Raw genomic sequence first — 17,830 nt, forward strand, 5'->3', positions numbered from 1 at the left:
TGGCCAGAGGCACTATTTATAGGGACCAGCTCAGAGCATTCTGAGGCTCTTTCGATGTTTCATCAACAACCCCATTCCTGCTGAAGCCCATCTTCTGGATTTTGCTGAAAAGAAAGTGTTACCAGGAGGTTGCAGGACATTGAGGATCAAGCTGCGTTTCCTTGCAGCTGTCTTAGGAAGGGAACCCTGAGAATGCAATTTTCAGAGAAAGTATTTTAGCTATAGTGTTTCCCTGTGGCACGGTGGGGCCACTTGAAGGGGTGAGGAAGGAGGGGGGCAGCTGTGGTGTGTGGTAACTGTTTGGGAACAAACTTATTATTATTGCTTATTCAAGTTCAAATCAGCCAGAGTCCAAAACAGTGGATTCCCAGGTCATAAACACTGGTTGCAGACTGCATGGTCTGAAGTTTATCACCCAGGCAATCAATCTTTCTTAAATATCTCATATGTCCACAGCTTGGTGCTGGGGAAGCTACATGTGACAAGATGTGATCCCTGCCTGCGAGCCAGATGAGATTGCTGCACAGACGAAATATTACCTAGTAATACTAGACAGAGTGTGCTACGTGTGCTGGTGGAGGGGGCGGGGGAGAGGAAGGAGGAGGGAAGGGGAGATGAAGGGGAAGGGAAGGGGGAGTCAATAATTCCAATAGGATTTTAGAACAAAGTTTCCCAGGGTATGATCTTTGGAACAATACACTGGAGTTAAAAAAAAAAAAAATGCTCTGAGCCCCAGCTGGTTTGGCTCAGTGGATAGAGCGTTAGCCTGCGAACTGAAGGGCTCTGGGTTTGATTCCAGTCAAGGGCACGCATGTACCTCAGCTGCAGGTTCCCCGGCCCTGGCCGGGGTGCTCCCATGTGCAGGAGGCAACCAGTTGATGTGTCTCTCTCACATCGATGTTTCCACTCTCTCTAAAAATCAATGGAAAAATATCCTTGGGTGAGGATTAACGAAACAAAACAATGTTCTGAGGCCAAAAAAAAAATGTATACTGTAGGCTCCTTTTGGAGATATCCAATGTATATGAGAATCTTACAGGCCCTAAGACTGCTCATAGAGATGTCTTAAGGTATAAATTTGTTTAACTTTAATACTATGATTCTTACATTTGTTTGCACACCAATGAAATGCCCCTTTTTTCCTCAAGGAAACAGGAACGGCCTATGTATTAGCGTCTGTGGAACCACACTGCCCCCTGTGGTCACCATCAGCCAGGCTGCCTAACAGTGAGGAGCAAACTTGGGTGCAAAGGGAGAGCCCATGACTGGTGGAGATGCAGGGTCAGCATCGGGGTATTCAGCAAACATGGGTCCCTCCAGGATGCACCCCCGGGGCTGGGGCTGTCAGGTTGCTTCACGGTCCCAAACAAAACACCCTGGCCATCAGGCGAGCCGATGGAGAGCTCTCAGGCATGAAGAATGTGTCTCTCCTCTGCTTCCTGTCCCCTCCTTCCTTTAGGATGAAGCCCTGATTCCACAGAGCGCCACTGTGGCCTCTGCCACTACTTGTTCCCCCAGTTTCAGGCCTCTTCCTGGTCCTCTCTCTCCACCTCCATCTTCCTGCCTGGGTACCTAGGCCCCAAATGTTCTCCCTGCTCATCCACTGGCCCCAGCCTGCTTCCTGTCCTTGGAGACCTGGCTCCAGACCACCTCTCCCCAAGAACCCAGCCCCAGTCTCTGCTCCTCAGACGCCCTGTGCCCTCCCAACCCTCAGCCAACAGTGGGCACTGGCATTGTTCTCACTTCCCTGGCAGGAGTCACCTTCGCAGAGAAGGTCTAAGGACCGTGCCTTTTACCCTCCTTTCATCTCCCTCATGCCCACGGGGCCCAGTTCACCTCGCCCTTCCTGCTCCGCCCTGGATGCCCCTGCAGTATCAGGGTGCTGGGACCCCAGGACTGAAGGCCTGGCTCAGAGCCCCTGTCACTCTGGGCCACACTAGAACACAACCAGCCTTTTGGTGAGCCCGGAGGCATTTCTTCCACATTCAGTTCTGGGCTTCATTGAATCAAAGTTCTCTTTCTAAAAATGAGCCATGGAAGTGTGTGTGCGTGCGTGTGTGTGTGTGTGTGTGTGTGTGTGTGTGTGTGTGTGGAGACCCCCAGCAGACAGGAAGCTCCTAATAAGGCCTGAGGTGCTGGGGTGCTGGAGCCTGTTACCTTCCCTCCTAGGGGTCGAGGCATTTCTGCCCCGGGGCACCAGTGCCTCTCACTTCGGGAAGTTCAAGCAGCAGAACTGTTGCAATTATGCTCTGTTCAGGGTGGAGAACGCTGAATAAAACACAGGCTGAATTTCTGAGCCAGTAGTTACTCTTGAACACTGGTTTTATGGGAGAGTTCCCGCCTGAAGGAAAAGGCCCTAAACCAGGATTTTGGAGACACCCAAGTGAGAAGGAAGCCACCCTGGGCTCTCCACAACCTGTCTGTTAGAGAATAAGCACCTTAGCTGGGTGCTCATGCAGTGCCCCTCAGGACGCCCCCTTCTCCCTTACACGTGCGGACTCGCTACCCTCTCCTGCAACCCCCACCGCCCCCACTTCTCCCTGTTCCTAATGCCTTGAGTTTGCCCCAGGCTCTGCACACGTGGGTCCCTCTGCTCTGAGGCCCTTCTCCTATTTCTGCCTCAATTCTATCCAATCTGCCAGGCCCACACAGGTGCTCCAGAGACTGCTGACTAAAACATGAGTTTTGGTGCCTGGCCGGTGTGCTCAATAGTTGAGCGTCAACCTGTGAGCCAGGAGGTCACAGTTAGATTCCCGGTCAGGGCACATACCTGGATTTGGGGCTTGATCCCCAGTGTGGAGCGCGCATGAGGCAGCCAATAAATGATTCTCTCTCATTGATGTTTCTCTCTCTCCCTCTCTGAAATCAATAACAATAAATAAAAGAACAAAAACATGAGCTTTGGAAACAAATGGGAGTTTGCGTCTGGTTTGCCACTCACCAGCGGCGTGACTGTAACACAGTGCTGGGAGCTCCCAGCTACTCACTGTGTGGTCTTGGACGAGTTACCTCACCACTCCGTGCCTGGGCCTCGCTGTCTATACAATGAGAATATTAAGAGAGCGTCGGTGTCACGTTTTGTACGTTGTTGTGAGGATTAAATGAAGATGAAACGGTGTGTGCCCGGCGTGTGGTAGGAGCACACTATGTGTTAGCTGTCTAGAGATGAAACGCCCGCTCCCTGTGAATAAAGCCCGCCCTCACTCGGGGTGCTGTCCCTCAAGCTGTGGCATCTCCTGCCTGGAGGCTGTGTGGCTTGGCCCACATACTCGCTCCTGCTCTACTTTCCTTGCACAACGGCGCGGGACCCACTCCCGCCGGTGCTGCTGACCTTTGTTAGTGATCTCCACACTGTGACGGGGAGTTCTCCCAGGGCACCCTATCTCTTCAGATCTCCTGCCGAGTGACTCACCGGTAACCTGCCCTGGCGTGCCACAAGCCCCTCGCTGCCTTCTCCTTTCCATGCCACGGGCCCCAAGGCAGAAGCCCTGCCATTGCTGAACGGCTCCCCGCTCCCCTAAGCACTCCAGCCCTCACAAACCCACGCCTTTGTGTGTGTGGTTCCTGCTGCCTGGAATGCTGTTCCCCCACCTCTTCTGCCTGGAAGCTCCTATTGACTAGGAGTGAGGTCAAACACCCTCCACCCAAAAGCCTTTCCAAGCTCCAGGGCCCTTTTCTCCCATGGCCCTGGCACAAGTTTGTTCTCCATGGATCTGACCTTCTCCAGGAACAAGGTAGGGTCCCCCGTGTCCTGAACACAGTAGGTGATGGTACCCCTGGTAAGTCTCCGACCACACACGGGGGATCGAACTCCCTCAGACAGCCCCCAACCCCGCACCCACCACTGTGCCCTGCTGAGCCGTGGTGTGCCCCTCTGTGGAACAGCCATGCCGCCTTTTCCACCACCGTTAGCTCCCCACCCTCCTTCCTGGACTTCACCTCATGCTTCTCACCTTCCTGTAGGCCAAGCATGTCAAACTTGCAGCCCGCGGGTTGCATGTGGCCCAGCCAATATAACAGTATGTAAGAAACGTTTTAATAAAAATTTCATAACTTAATTTTTACAATATCCTGTTATAAATAATTAATAACAAACTACAACATTTGCTAACGACTGATTACTATAATCTTATTGCATTCATTTCTCTTACCCGCCTTACGCACAGGCGCACCATTTCTCTCCACTAATACTAGCAGTGAATATTTTAGCAGCCGACTGCACGTCATTAGTCTTGTACTGACTTGTTTGGTGTGCGCAACAGGAAATATTTCGCCTTTGGAGAACAAGAAAAATAGGTTTATTTGCGTTACGCTCATTAATTTGTGCAGTTATTCAGTGTCTGGTTAATGTTCAAGAAAAATATTAATTTTTATTAAAATGTTCTATTATTTTATGTAAAATTACTCATTTATTTCAGCTCTTTGTATTCAGCATGTGTCTATCCAAATAAACCCATGTTTCTATGAAAATTGAAGCTTTTTTGTGGCCCACATAAAGTTAAACCTTGTTTATTTGGCCCGTGTCAGCCTTTGAGTTTGACATGCTTGGTAGGGGGTAGTCAGTCCCATCCCTGTTCTAGTTAAGTCAAAAGAGAACATTACCCATTGGCTTAGAGATGCCAAGTCACCATTTTATGAGAAAACACAATCTGATTAGTTAGACCAGTGACACATTCTCCGTTGCTATGGGGATTCTCTGACATCACCCTCTTGCACATTAGAAATGCCTCTCGATTTCCGAGTCTGGTTTCTCTCAAAGGACTCTGGGCAGGTGACCTGCAGGCCCTCTCTACAGGAGGGAGGCAGCCCAGGCCACCTGCAGGCCTTCTCTACAGGAGGGAGGTAGCCCAGGTCACCCGCAGGCTCTATCTACAGGAGGGAGGCAGCCCAGGCCACCTGCAGGCCCTCTCTACAGGAGGGAGGTAGCCCAGGTCACCCGCAGGCTCTATCTACAGGAGGGAGGCAGCCCAGGCCACCTGCAGGCCCTCTCTACAGGAGGGAGGTAGCCCAGGTCACCCGCAGGCTCTATCTACAGGAGGGAGGCAGCCCAGGCCACCTGCAGGCCCTCTCTACAGGAGGGAGGTAGCCCAGGTCACCCGCAGGCTCTATCTACAGGAGGGAGGCAGCCCAGGCCACCTGCAGGCCCTCTCTACAGGAGGGAGGTAGCCCAGGTCACCCGCAGGCTCTATCTACAGGAGGGAGGCAGCCCAGGCCACCTGCAGGCTCTATCTATAGGAGGGAGGGCAGCCCAGGCCACCTGCAGGCCCTCTCTATAGGAGGGAGGGCAGCCCAGGCCACCTGCAGGACCCCTCTACAGGAGGGAGGCAGCCCAGTCCACCTGCAGGCCCTCCTACAGGAGGGAGGCAGCCCAGGCCACCTGCAAGCCCTCTCCACAGGAGGGAGGCAGCCCAGGCCACCTGCAGGCCCTCCTACAGGAGGGAGGAAGCCCAGGCCACCTGCAGGCCCTCCTACAGGAGGGAGGAAGCCTAGGCCACCTGCAGGCCCTCCTACAGGAGGGAGGTAGCCCAGGCCACCTGCAGACCCCCTCTATAGGAGGGAGGCAGCCCAGGCCACCTGCAGGCCCTCTCTATAGGAGGGAGGGCAGCCCAGGCCACCTGCAGGACCCCTCTACAGGAGGGAGGCAGCCCAGTCCACCTGCAGGCCCTCCTACAGGAGGGAGGCAGCCCAGGCCACCTGCAAGCCCTCTCCACAGGAGGGAGGTAGCCCAGGCCACCTGCAGGCCCTCTCTACAGGAGGGAGGCAGCCCAGGCCACCTGCAGGCCCTCTCTACAGGAGGGAGGCAGCCCACGCCACCTGCAGGCCCTCTCTACAGGAGGGAGGCAGCCCAGGCCACCTGCAGGCCCCCTCTACAGGAGGGAGGCAGCCCAGGCCACCTGCAGGCCCCCTCTACAGGAGGGAGGCAGCCCAGGCCACCTGCAGACCCTCTCTACAGGAGGGAGGCAGCCCAGACCACCTGCAGGACCCCTCTACAGGAGGGAGGCAGCCCAGTCCACCTGCAGGCCCTCCTACAGGAGGGAGGCAGCCCAGGCCACCTGCAAGCCCTCTCCACAGGAGGGAGGCAGCCCAGGCCACCTGCAGGCCCTCCTACAGGAGGGAGGCAGCCCAGGCCACCTGCAGGCCCTCCTACAGGAGGGAGGAAGCCCAGGCCACCTGCAGGCCCTCCTACAGGAGGGAGGAAGCCCAGGCCACCTGCAGGCCCTCTCTACAGGAGGGAGGCAGCCCACGCCACCTGCAGGCCCTCTCTACAGGAGGGAGGCAGCTCAGGCCACCTGCAGGCCCCCTCTACAGGAGGGAGGCAGCCCAGGCCACCTGCAGACCCCCTCTACAGGAGGGAGGCAGCCCAGGCCACCTGCAGACCCCCTCTACAGGAAGGAGGTAGCCCAGGCCACCTGCAGACCCCCTCTACAGGAGGGAGGCAGCCCAGGCCACCTGCAGACCCCCTCTATAGGAGGGAGGTAGCCCAGGCCACCTGCAGACCCCCTCTACAGAAGGGAGGTAGCCCAGGCCACCTGCAGACCCCCTCTACAGGAGGGAGGTAGCCCAGGCCACCTGCAGACCCCCTCTACAGGAGGGAGGTAGCCCAGGCCCCCTGCAGACCCCCTCTACAGGACGGAGGGAAGCCCAGGCCACCTGCAGACCCCCTCTACAGGAGGGAGGGAAGCCCAGGCCACCTGCAGGCCCTCTCTACAGGAGGGAGGTAGCCCAGGCCACCCGCAGACCCTCTCTACAGGAGGGAGGCAGCCCAGGTCACCTGCAGACCCCCTCTACGGGAGGGAGGCAGCCCAGGCCCCCTTTACAGGAGGCAAGCAGCCCAGGCCCCCTCTACAGGAGGGAGGGCAGCTGTGATCCCTGGAGGCTGCATTGCTGACGTGGCTGTTGGGGGCGAAGCTCACCTTCCTGGGCCAGGCCCGTCATTTGGAGAGGCACAGGGCACTGCCTTCAGCTGTGCAACCTTCCAGTTAGGTCACACTGGCTCCATCCACTTGTCCAGGGAGACAGTTTCTTTCAGAGGAAAATCACCGCATCTTCCTCTTTATGGTCTATTTCTTCCTTGAAATTCCTCCAGAGTCAGCAAAGCTGCACGGAATTCAGTGGCACTCTTGGCCCTGCCTCTGTCACACACACAGACACACCCCCACACACACACTCACACACACTCCTTCAGGATCCTCCTGGTAACGATGGTGCTGGTGCTCAAGGTGGAATTTCTCTCATGATAATCATTCTCCTCCGTCTCTCTTCCCTCTTCCTCCCATTCCCCTGAGACTTTCACACAGGGTCATTCCTTTAAAGTTTATTTCCGGTGAATAAAAAAAAATAATTTATGTGACCAGATCCATAGAGTGAAGACATATGACAGGCAGCAGAGTTTAACGCTTCTGTTTGCGCCTAGATCTGCAGCTCAGTGAGAGCTGCTGCGTGGAACCCCGCCTCCTGGAAGCAGGGCACACCTATGCCACATGGATGCTCCCCGCGGCTGGGAGGCGGCACAGAGGAGGGCCCATGATCAAACCTCTGGTACAGAACAGAAGTGGACTGTTTGCTTTTCTAGGCAGTCAACACAAGCTCTGCCACATGTCTGCTCCTAATGAGCATAAACAGAACGTGCCCAGCAGACGCTGAGACAAGCAGTTGTCTCGGGGACTTTAAACATGACACTTGGAGACCACGTGGGGGAAGATCCCTCCGCCCCCCCCGCTCCCCCCCCTCCCCGCCCCGCGGTACTTGGAGGAGACTGTGGGGAGGTGCGACCTGATGGGGAGGTGCGACCTGACCCCCAGCACAGCTGTCAGCGTCTGTGGGTCCCTGCTCCACTCTGCTTAGCCCAAAGCGAACACTTCCCTCCAACCTCTTGGGTTCTGGGAGCGGCCATTGCCGAGGTCAGCACAGGGGATGCTCCCTCCAGGAATCTGACCCCTGAACGTGCTGACAGTTTGCTGGGGTCCCAGGCAGAATCCCCAGAGGCCCTGCAGAGCCCAGACTCAGAGCTGGGGACACTGGCGCGAGGAGGCAGGCTCATTAGCTGGAGGCCCCGGGAGTGGAGCCGCGGCTTGCTCACCACGTTGCCCTGCTGCCTGTGCCCAGGTGAGGCTGTGGCCTTGGGACTACTTTGGTGGCAGGGTTCACTCTTGGTGGTTATAATGTATTGATAAATCAGGAATGGCTTTGGGTGCCTGTAAACTCACTGACTGGTAAAACCCTCAGAAAACAAGCAGCGAAAGCCTACCAGAAGCTCTAAGGGTTTTCCGTGATCATGCACACACGCTGGTGGACACATCCCTCCTGTGTAGCCGGCCTAGGGCCCACGACGCCTGCCTGGAGGGCTGCCCAGGACTCTGGGTACCGGCGGGCACAGGTCACCGGGGCCGCACCAGTCGGCATGCCAGCACTTTAAACAAGGGCGGCTTGTTGCACTGAATGTGACTTTCGCATTCTCTTGAAAGGCAGAACCAACAAAACCCAAACTCCCAAATCACTGGGTGGTTCTAAAGTCCAGTTCAGGTTCCTCCTCTGACCTCCAGAGACAGCAATTTCTGGGCACAAAGACCAGCCTAAGGCTTCAAAGCCCAGCGTGAGCTCCCCTCCCGGATACCTGCCCACACCTCTTCCCTTCACTCCAAGCTGCGTTTCTATGCTCCAGACCCGGGACCATTTTATCTCAAGACCATTCCTTTGTTAGATGCTTTGAAATGAAAACTGGCACCCAGAATGCAATCATATCTACATTATTTCCCTTTAAAGAAGAATCAGAAGCCCCCTCAATGCCTGGGACACCTTTCAACCCTTTCGTGAAATGAGGGGACCGAGCCAGCATGAGTCCATTCACGCATATACATGCAGGTGGACGCGGGAGAGACAGGTGGAAGCAGTGCCACACAGGGGTCCTAGCAGATACTCATGACAGGAGGACGCCTGCATCATTCTACAATAGACTGTGCTCGTGCGCTCTGTGCCGCTGTAAAGGCAGGCCTCTCCTCTGGGCTGGTCTCTGAAGGTTCTTAATGACTGAGGCGGGGACAGAGACCTCCCTGCCCGTCCCTGCCTGGCTCCTGGGATGCAGGATGTGACGGGACAGGTGGAGGGAAAGAGCAACTGCACAGCCTGGAAGAAAAGAGGGTGAGAGTGGGTCATGGAGGGGCCCCTAAGTCTGTGATGTGAGGGCGTTAACACCGCTGGTCTGTGAGCCTTCGGGTCTGACCCTCACGGCCCCAGAAAGCACCCTGTGCCCATCCGCAGAGTGTTCCGGGGGAGAAGCCCTTGTCCACAGGCCGGGTGCACACCCTGAGGTCCGAGGGGCACAGCCAGGGCAGAGCTGAGGAGCTAGAGAGTGGTGTGAGCTTCCCCAGACGCCAGGCTCCCAGGCTAACGCCCTCTTCAGGGGGGCGCCTCCACCCCACCTCCCTGCACACTCGCCCCACCTGCTTTTTATCAACACGATTTCCTCCAGCTTTCTACCTGTCTGGAAAAAATTCTGTCATGTGCAGTACTACCACTCTCATATAAATATGGGGAACTGTCAAAAGTTTAATTATGTTGTAAAACCACAAAGTAGGCTCGAGTCTGCTAAAGCCGGACCGTTGGCAAGGGCTGCAGGTGACACCTCGCGAGGACCAGAGCATCAGGGCTTCTCTGAAACTCTGAAACTGTACTGTGGACGCGAAGTGAGATGGGATACCACATCACTGCAGGGAAGGTATGAGCTTTGAAAACCGCGTACCCCCGTAGTGTCCCCTCCATAAATTCTTTCAAAGACACTTGCTACCTGGCATTAGGATCTGTCCCACAAACCACTTTGTGTACTGTCTTGGGTCAAGGCTCAGACTAAAGGTAAATTCAAGATCTTAAAGGGGCCTTCCAAGGAGAGGGCTCTGGAAAAAGAGAGGGGGAAACTACACAATTCTGCCAGAGTGACATTGAGGAGATGGACTCTGAAAATTGAGCGCACGGATAAGATGCAACGAGAAGCAAACGATCCTGTTACAGGCTCATACTGATTTTAGGCTGCGTCTAGGTTTTAGGAATCATAAGCCATAGGGAAAATGCCCATCTTAGGAGGGAGGAAAGGAGACAGACTTTTAAACAGATGCCTTCCCTTCTGAATTCTGACCACTTCAGAGCAGAGGAGCTGATGTGGGACTTGGAAGATGGGGCCACCAAGGAATTGCTTTGTTTCAGTTGCACCCCCACCTTGAATGTTTGCCAGGGGGTGCTGAATTGCCTGTCATCTGCGGGCTGTGGGTTTGTGTGAATGGACTTGTAGGAACTGAAACAGCCTCTGTGGAGTAAGGACCCACACATTTTATTACAGCCCCTGATCGCCGAGCCCTGACAGTTACCCCACACCTCTGCCCTTTGGATTACGGAGGGAAAAAAAAATAATTGTTTGATTTTCTGGGCCACAGAATACAAGACAGGGTCTAGATTGTCCAGAGAGCTTACACACTGAGGCAAGAAGGCGTGCAATAGGGAGCAGGAACTCGTCACCCCATGGTTGAGCCAGCCTTTGCACAGAAGGACGACCCCCTTTGCCCTCCTTGAGTCCACACGGGCTTACGTTTCTGTCTTTTATTAACATGTTCCACTCCAGCTCCCACTCTCTCCTTGAGGGGGAGAAGAGCATCTTTGAATATCTGTGGCATCCATGATTTCCTCAAGCCATTATTTTTTTCCTATTAAGATTTCAACAGGCCCAGAGAAGGACCGACAGAGAGCACAGGTGTCTGAGAACGACATAATACTGACTTCTCTTTTTTGGTAACAGTCCACGAAATGCATGCCCCTCTCTCCTGAGATACGGTGAGGCTGGCGGGGAGCTGGCAGAGGAGTATGGGTGGGACACTGTACCGTGTGACATCACGATCATGCAGCTGGTGCCCGACGGGACAGACGTGAGGATGAGCACTCGGCTCTGGGCTGGCCCCGGGGGAGGCAGGCAGCTTCCAGGTAAGTTCCCCGCCTCCCAGGAACACTGTCTGTCCAGTTCCCTCAGAGCCGTCCGCTGGGGGGCTTGCCATCTCGGCCACAGCCTTAGCCTTCATCCTCCCTCAGCTCAGTGGGTAAGAATTTATACTGCTGTTGGCGGATCTGGGCCAGTTTTTTCCTTGCTTCTTCCAGTTCTCGCTCCTTCTTCAGCATTTCCTCCTGGGCAGCGATAATCTGGAAAGAAAGCAACAAGCTGGATGGATGTAAAACTTTCCAGGACACTGCCCTGCCCTCCAGTGCCTGCCTCGTGAGCTTCCACAGTGCCTGCTGCACGAGACACAGCAGGGCACTGGGACTAAGTACTGGCTCTGGAGACCAGCCTCGGGGCCACGGTTTGGGTTCTGAGACTGATGAGCCAGTTGACCCAAGAAAATAAGCAGACTTCTGGCCACTAACTTAATAGCTAACGTCTATGTCATCCCTACTATGTGCTGGGTTCTGGTGTAAACACTCTAGGAGGAGTGTCCCATCATCTTGGGAGCACCGTGAAGTGTGCCCCATTGACCACCCCATTGTTCCAATGAGGAACCTGATGCTGAGAGAGAGAGAGAGAGTCCACTTCCCCACAGCCCCCCAGCTAGTGGTACAGGGCCTGGCCCAGGTATTCCCGAGGCCGAAGCTGGAGCCGTGGACACGAGATGGCTCTCCTACATTTATTTCATGCTTCTACGATATGATCTGAGGCATATTCGTAAACAGGTATTTAGTGAAAAAGGTAAGTTTGTGTGCAAGAAAGCCAACTATATTTCTTTCCTGTGGACCTTCTCAGAGCCTTTACTAGGCCAATGATCACTGTGCTACTCTGAGGAGCGGGTAGAGAGTACACCATTCCACAGACTTATTTGATCAGAGACCCTTCTTCATAGAACTCCTCATGGAACTAGTGAGTCAGGAGACAGAGTCTGGTAAGGCTGAGTGCAGTGTGTTCCCAAATAGAGGGAGAGGTTTGGGAAGAGCTAAGGAAGGCACAGGAGTGAGTGACTTCAGTAACAGGGTCTCGGTGCTCCTGGCGCTGACAAGAAAACCAACCTCGTAGAGTAGATTTATGTCACACGCACTCTGAACGGCAAGTCTGCTTTCCTGGTTTCCCCCTCCCTCCCGAGCCTGTGAATGCAGCCTTGCCCAAGTCAGGCTACTCTCTGCTACCCCGTCTACTCTCAGCAACATCTGGAAAGGGGTCACCATTCATTCTCTTTTGAGCCAAGTATCTTGAGTGGGTAGCAGCCCCAAATGCATCCATCATTTTATTTACAGGATAATATTGCTATCCTCCAATTCCTCTTCTTTTTTATAGCAGAATCCCTGACTTTTAGTTTAGCTAGGCATACGACACTAAGAATACTGCATTTCCCGCCTCCTTTACAGCGAGGTTGGCCATGTGACAGTGCTGACCAATGACATGTGAGAGGAAGCGATGCAGGCACCTTCAGGGCTGTGCGGCCCCTCCTTTACCTCTTCTTGCTGGCTGGAAAGCCCAGGTGGTTATTGAGCTTTCTTGGACCAAGTGGCCAAAGACAACTTCTTAAGGAAGGTTCAGCAATAGGGAGATAAAGTCTGGGTTTATCAGTGGGTAAGAATGCAGACTGCTTACACCCAGACCAGTGGTCGGCAAACTGCACCTCGTGAGCCACATGAGGCTCGCGAGCCGCGGTTTGCCGCTGTTGACTAATGAGTTTGCCGACCACTGACCCAGGAGAAATAAACCTCCATCTCGTTTAGGTCACTGCTATTTTGTGTCTCTGGTATAACACAGTGCCCATTGTGGGAGTAAACATTGTCTGGATTAATCACAAACCTGAGCAATGCCCCCCACAAATTTTGTTTTCACTACAACATCGTCATCATCAGCTTTGCCAAATGCTGCCTTCTGGGCTGCACGGACAAGATTGTCTGAGGCTCTTTTCACAGCATTTCCTGCTGCCTGGAGAGGAAACAAAACACACATTGTATCATTAGGAACAGCCATTTGGATCAGGCAAGAACAGACATGAAGGTGCAGTTCATGAGACTAGGAATCTATTTATCACCCAAATATAACACAGAGGTTCTCTCTAGTTAGGATCCATTTGTCAGTGTCTATCAGTGTATGCCCATTCATCCATCCATCCACTGATTCTACCAACATTGGCACCTACCTAATCTTAGCTCATTCACAGATGAATGAGATCCAGTTCCTGGCCCCCAAGGAACACACAGTTTTGAAGGGAAGTACAATTATGTAAATAAATGACAGTAGCATTGTGATGTGTGTGTTAACAGAAGGCCTCGGGGCTGCCTCCTTGGTTTAGAAAACCTGCCCTGTTCCATTTAGATATACCTGAGGACTTGGCTCAGACATCACTTTCTCTGTCCACCTGGGCCTTGCCCACCCCAGTGCTCTGGAGTGCCCTGTTCTGGCTTCTCTTAGCCCTTAACACCTTGTGATCTTGTGATTGCCTTTCTCCCTCATGGACAGGGAGTAACTTGAGGGCAGGGGCTGTGACGTGAATCTTTGTATCCCCAGCACCTGGAACAGTGGCTGCCCAGGGTTGGTATTCACTGAATGTTTTTTTTGGTCAAATGAAGGGCTATGAAATCACACCTTACCCCTGCATGAAAGCGCTGGGAACCCCACAGTGATAAGGCCTTTATGATGTACTTTCAGAGGCAGAGCTGGGCTTTACGCCACCTGCTCAAAGATGGGCAACTGCTAGAGACAGGCGAAGGGGAGCTATTCAGTGTGAGTCTAAATCTTCATTGAGGGCGCCGGCCCACACTGGCATCACCTCATGCTCAGGGTGGCTTACTCTTAATGCTGGGGGCTCGTCTTCTGCCACCGGAGGTTTGGGACGATCTCCTAATGGTGGTCAAGGCTTTTTTAAAGCATCTGAATTCCTGGCCCAGCCCCCTCAGAGTCAAAGATTTGTGTTTGGGGGTTAAACCTCAGAAACTTGAGAGTTTTTCTCATTCAACATCAATTGGCTCATCTGATTGGTGAGCTAACGTGACAAATAGGGACTATGAGGGCTTGCATGAGAAGGGAGTGCTTCAATTAGTCTCTGAAAGCAGTCATCATGTGTTTATTTTCAAAATAGCTTTATGAGGTCAGAACTCATTAGTCCGCTTTTCTGATGTTGAAACTGAAGTAACTTGTCTAAGACCCTGTAGCTAGTAAGTTATAGAGCTGGGATTTGAATAGGTCTGTCTATTCAAAAAGCCTCTGGGTCATTGTGAGGAACTCACATGTGATCTTGTAGCATCTAGTTAAATCAGCAACAGTGATAATAAGAGCAATGCTGTGCTAGATCTGTGTAGAGCCCGAGGGCTCACAAAAGCATGTTCACAGGACAATGCAGGTATCTCCATTCCCATTTTACAGAAGAGGCAAACTAAGGCCTGAAAAGTTTTGAGTGATTTGTGTAAGATCATACACTTAATACATGGTAGAGTCAGGACTTGAACCCTGGTCTCTCTTAACTCAGAATGTTGTCCTCAAAAGCGTTTCCCAAACCCACAAATCACAATTCACAAACGTGCAGCTCCCCACTCCCCCTCTGGGTTTATCCCAGGAGTCAGATGAAGGTGAGGGAGGTGTGTCAGAGAGACACTCGGGAGGACCAAACAACAGAAATGCATGCCAGGACTTCCAAAATAAAACGAGAGTTCTGAGCTTTGGTAGAACTGTTCAAATATTTCTGCCATTTATGAAATGGCTATGACTTATGTAAACATATTTAGAACATAAAAAATCTGCATTATAACACATAACAAAAATCTAGAAAATTGGAAACAAAATGTCCAAAGTATAGGGAAATTGTGGCATGATCGGCTGATGCAATATCATGCAATCATTAAAAAATGAGGCTCATGAAGAATGGACCAGTTAGCTTTGCACAGAGAAATTATGAAGCCTTTCCTTCAAGGAAAAAGATATACAAATGTTCAGTGAAAAAAAGCAGAATGTCTCTTGCCGGGATTACACCTAGACAAAACTATTTGGTATACAGATAAACACAGGAAGAGGGAAATGATTATCTCTGACATGTACAATGTTGAGACTATGGGACTTTTTCATTCTAACATTTCTTCCACTGTGTTTCCAAATACTCGGTAATGAAAATGATCAGGAAAACATATGCCTTGGGAAGGACTTGATTGTCACCTTCACAAGCATGTTCTCTGGGCTCCGGGAAACCTTACAACAGCCTCGGACAAACTCCTCCGTCCTCTCTCTCCCTCCTTAGCAAACAGAGAATGAGGCCGCCCACTGAAACAGGCACCATCTTAGTGGGAGAGATGCTAAGATAAAGATCTGGTGCCTGTGCCTAAGAAGCTCCCTACCTTGTCAAAGACAGATCTAAAGATAAACATGGTGGGCCAGGAAATGGGAACCATGAGTGGTCTGGCTGAGGCTCTGGCAGGACAGAGTGGGGGCTGGCTGCCTGAGGCCAGGAGGCAGGAAGGGCTTCCTAGGAGAGGTGACCCTGGAGCTGAGTCATGAAGAACAAGTAGGCGTGCCCCAGGCTGGGTGGGTGGGGAGGAGGGTCCCAAGGCGTGAGACCAGAGGCCCACATGGAGAATGTCAGTTTGGTGGGGCAGCAGGTGTAGGATGCATGGTCGCACGTGGTAGAAAATGAGAAAAGTGGCAGAGTTGGCTGATGGAAGGCCTGGTGGGTCATGCCAAGGAAGTGAGACTGTCCCCTTTGGCGACACTTACCCGCTCCAACAGGAGTATTTTCCCACCAGCATCAGTGACCATTACCTGTAGCCGCCTCATGGCCTCTGAGTCCTGATCGGCCTTCACCTTGCAGGCCACAAGCAGCTGAGCCGTGGAAGCGGCGACCTGCTTGGCGGATGAGATGAGCTTTTCCTCACTGGCATGTCCCTGAACAGAGGCGTTGGCCGCCTCACAGAGGCTGCTGGTCGCAGCTGCCACCATGCGGGCCTGGGGACAGTCAACAGAGAAGTGACCCACGGCCCAAACCTCCCGCAGGGGCTCAAAAACCCAAGTGGGGAGGAAGGAGAGGGCGACTCACAGCAGAAATCAGCCCCTGCGACCACTGTCCGTCATCTGCGGCATTGGCGGGGATGGAGCCCACCTGAGAGTGGAGGTGAGAAATCTGCAGTGAGAGCTGGAAGGCGCAGGGTGACCCGAAGCCCCTCAGACCCCACACTGCCCGAAACCAGAGAGAAAAACATCCCAGATGCGCAGTACCCCCAGGGACTCCCCCCATCAGCACCAGCATGAGAATGGAGCACCCTTTCCCATGTGGGGCACTGGCCACTGGGAGACTGCACCAGCATGGCCGGCGGGATTCCCCCTGGGCCACAAGGAGCCACTCTGAAATGCTCCGAATGGCCTCTGTTTGGTTGCCAGGTATTGAGTTTCTGGGAAAATGGCGCAGGAATGATAGATTGGGGCTGTCTTTACATGCTCTTCTCTTCTGCCGCCTTTCTCCATTTCAAGCATGGGAGCCCCTGAGGCCTCTTCTTTCAAGGGCCAAGGGAAACTTCAACTGCTCCCGATCACAGAACCTGAAGCCGTGCTGTGATTTTTCTGGCAGATGATGCAAAAACGGGTGGTACATTTTCTTTAGTACAATTAAGTGCAGACCCTTAAGGAAATACACACCGTTTTGTGGGGGTGGGGGGGGGGGTGGGGAGAGCATTAAGAGACTGGGAGTAAGATGATCTCTGTTTCTATTTAGAAATTATGGCAACAAGTGAAATATTTTCTATTCAGAGGGAGTATCTATGGGAGGAAATACCTTTACACTTGTGGGAGGTGAGTGGAGAGGTAACAGATGACTGTATTTGAATATGAAACTGAGGATCTATCAGCAATTACAGGAAACACATCATGGCTTGGTGAATGTCAGGGGAACCCCAAGGTCCTGCATATAAGTTCACCCAAGTCCAGCTGAACCTCCTTTTCCAACTTGTTAAACACTTGACCATCTCAGTCCCGCGGGGGACAGGGGCTCTGCCCCACTTGAGTTCGATTCTCTAGACTCTAGCAATGTGCCTGGCACACAGCTGGCCCTTGATCAATAAACTGAAATTTTTAGGTAGGATATTCTCCGCAGTGACCCATTTTTGGTCTTTAATACTGATTAGTCAACAAGTACGTGGTAAGTAAGGTTAGCATTGTGCTACATCCATAGGGGATAAGTGAGAACCATAAAGGAACAGACCGCATGCCACTTAGGGAGACGTGCATACGTTAAAATTGAATAACATACCACACAATGGTTTAGAAAGGAAAGTATGTCGTTTGAGACTAAGACATGTCTAAGTTCGCAAGAAACTTCCTGGAGGAAGATGGACAGCCCCTGGTTGGCGTAACTTCCTGTCTGTGCTACATGCTCTGGGGTCAGGACACAGCCATAGCCGTCTCTCTGTACACTGACAGCAAAGGCCTGTTAATATCGAACAGAGTGACTGACAGTTACGATGACCCAGTTTCCCAACCCTCACCCTGACGGGATTTCTGTGCTGCCTTTTTTGTGAGAGGCTCTCTGCGGGCACCGTTCAGAGGGGTGTTTTCATGTTGTATGGGAAAAACAGGACACAGGGCGTATTTGAAATCGGGAGACCTTCCCATAGCCAGGATTAGTCTAGTGTACCACTAATTCTTTGGATTATTGTAAAAAGCCACAATGCTTTCCTGCTAATGTGAATGGAACAGGTGACTGGAGATGAAGCAGATCGAAGACACCTCAGATTGGAAACGAGCCTGGCCTTCTGGCCAATGGGCTCAGGAAAACGCTAACTGCAGAGTTGGACAGCATTCAGCTACACAGTGCTCAGAAATGAATGGGGCCATTGGAGTTGGAAGACGGTATTA

At 52.7% G+C, this 17,830-nt stretch overlaps 1 protein-coding gene across 10 annotated transcripts in view; it reads right to left on the minus strand.

The window, feature by feature from the left end:
• Positions 1–10,305: 10,305 nt before the first annotated feature.
• The window catches only part of TLN2 (talin 2), a 425,239-nt gene continuing 417,714 nt past the window's right edge, over positions 10,306–17,830 (minus strand). For 9 of the 10 annotated variants that reach the window (XM_080659814.1, XM_080659811.1, XM_080659818.1 and 6 more), the window contains 4 exons: positions 16,020–16,082; positions 15,701–15,928; positions 12,800–12,925; positions 10,306–11,178 (listed from right to left, as the gene is read on the minus strand). In XM_080659814.1, the coding sequence (XP_080515940.1) occupies positions 11,050–11,178; positions 12,800–12,925; positions 15,701–15,928; positions 16,020–16,082 (546 nt within the window). In that variant the 3' untranslated portion in view covers positions 10,306–11,049. The remainder of the gene's footprint in view (positions 11,179–12,799; positions 12,926–15,700; positions 15,929–16,019; positions 16,083–17,830) is intronic. The other variant, XM_080659812.1, reaches the window with a different exon arrangement.

The sequence above is a fragment of the Plecotus auritus genome (assembly GCF_963455305.1).
Source record: "Plecotus auritus genome assembly, chromosome: 1".
In the NCBI taxonomy this organism is placed as follows: domain Eukaryota; kingdom Metazoa; phylum Chordata; class Mammalia; order Chiroptera; family Vespertilionidae; genus Plecotus; species Plecotus auritus.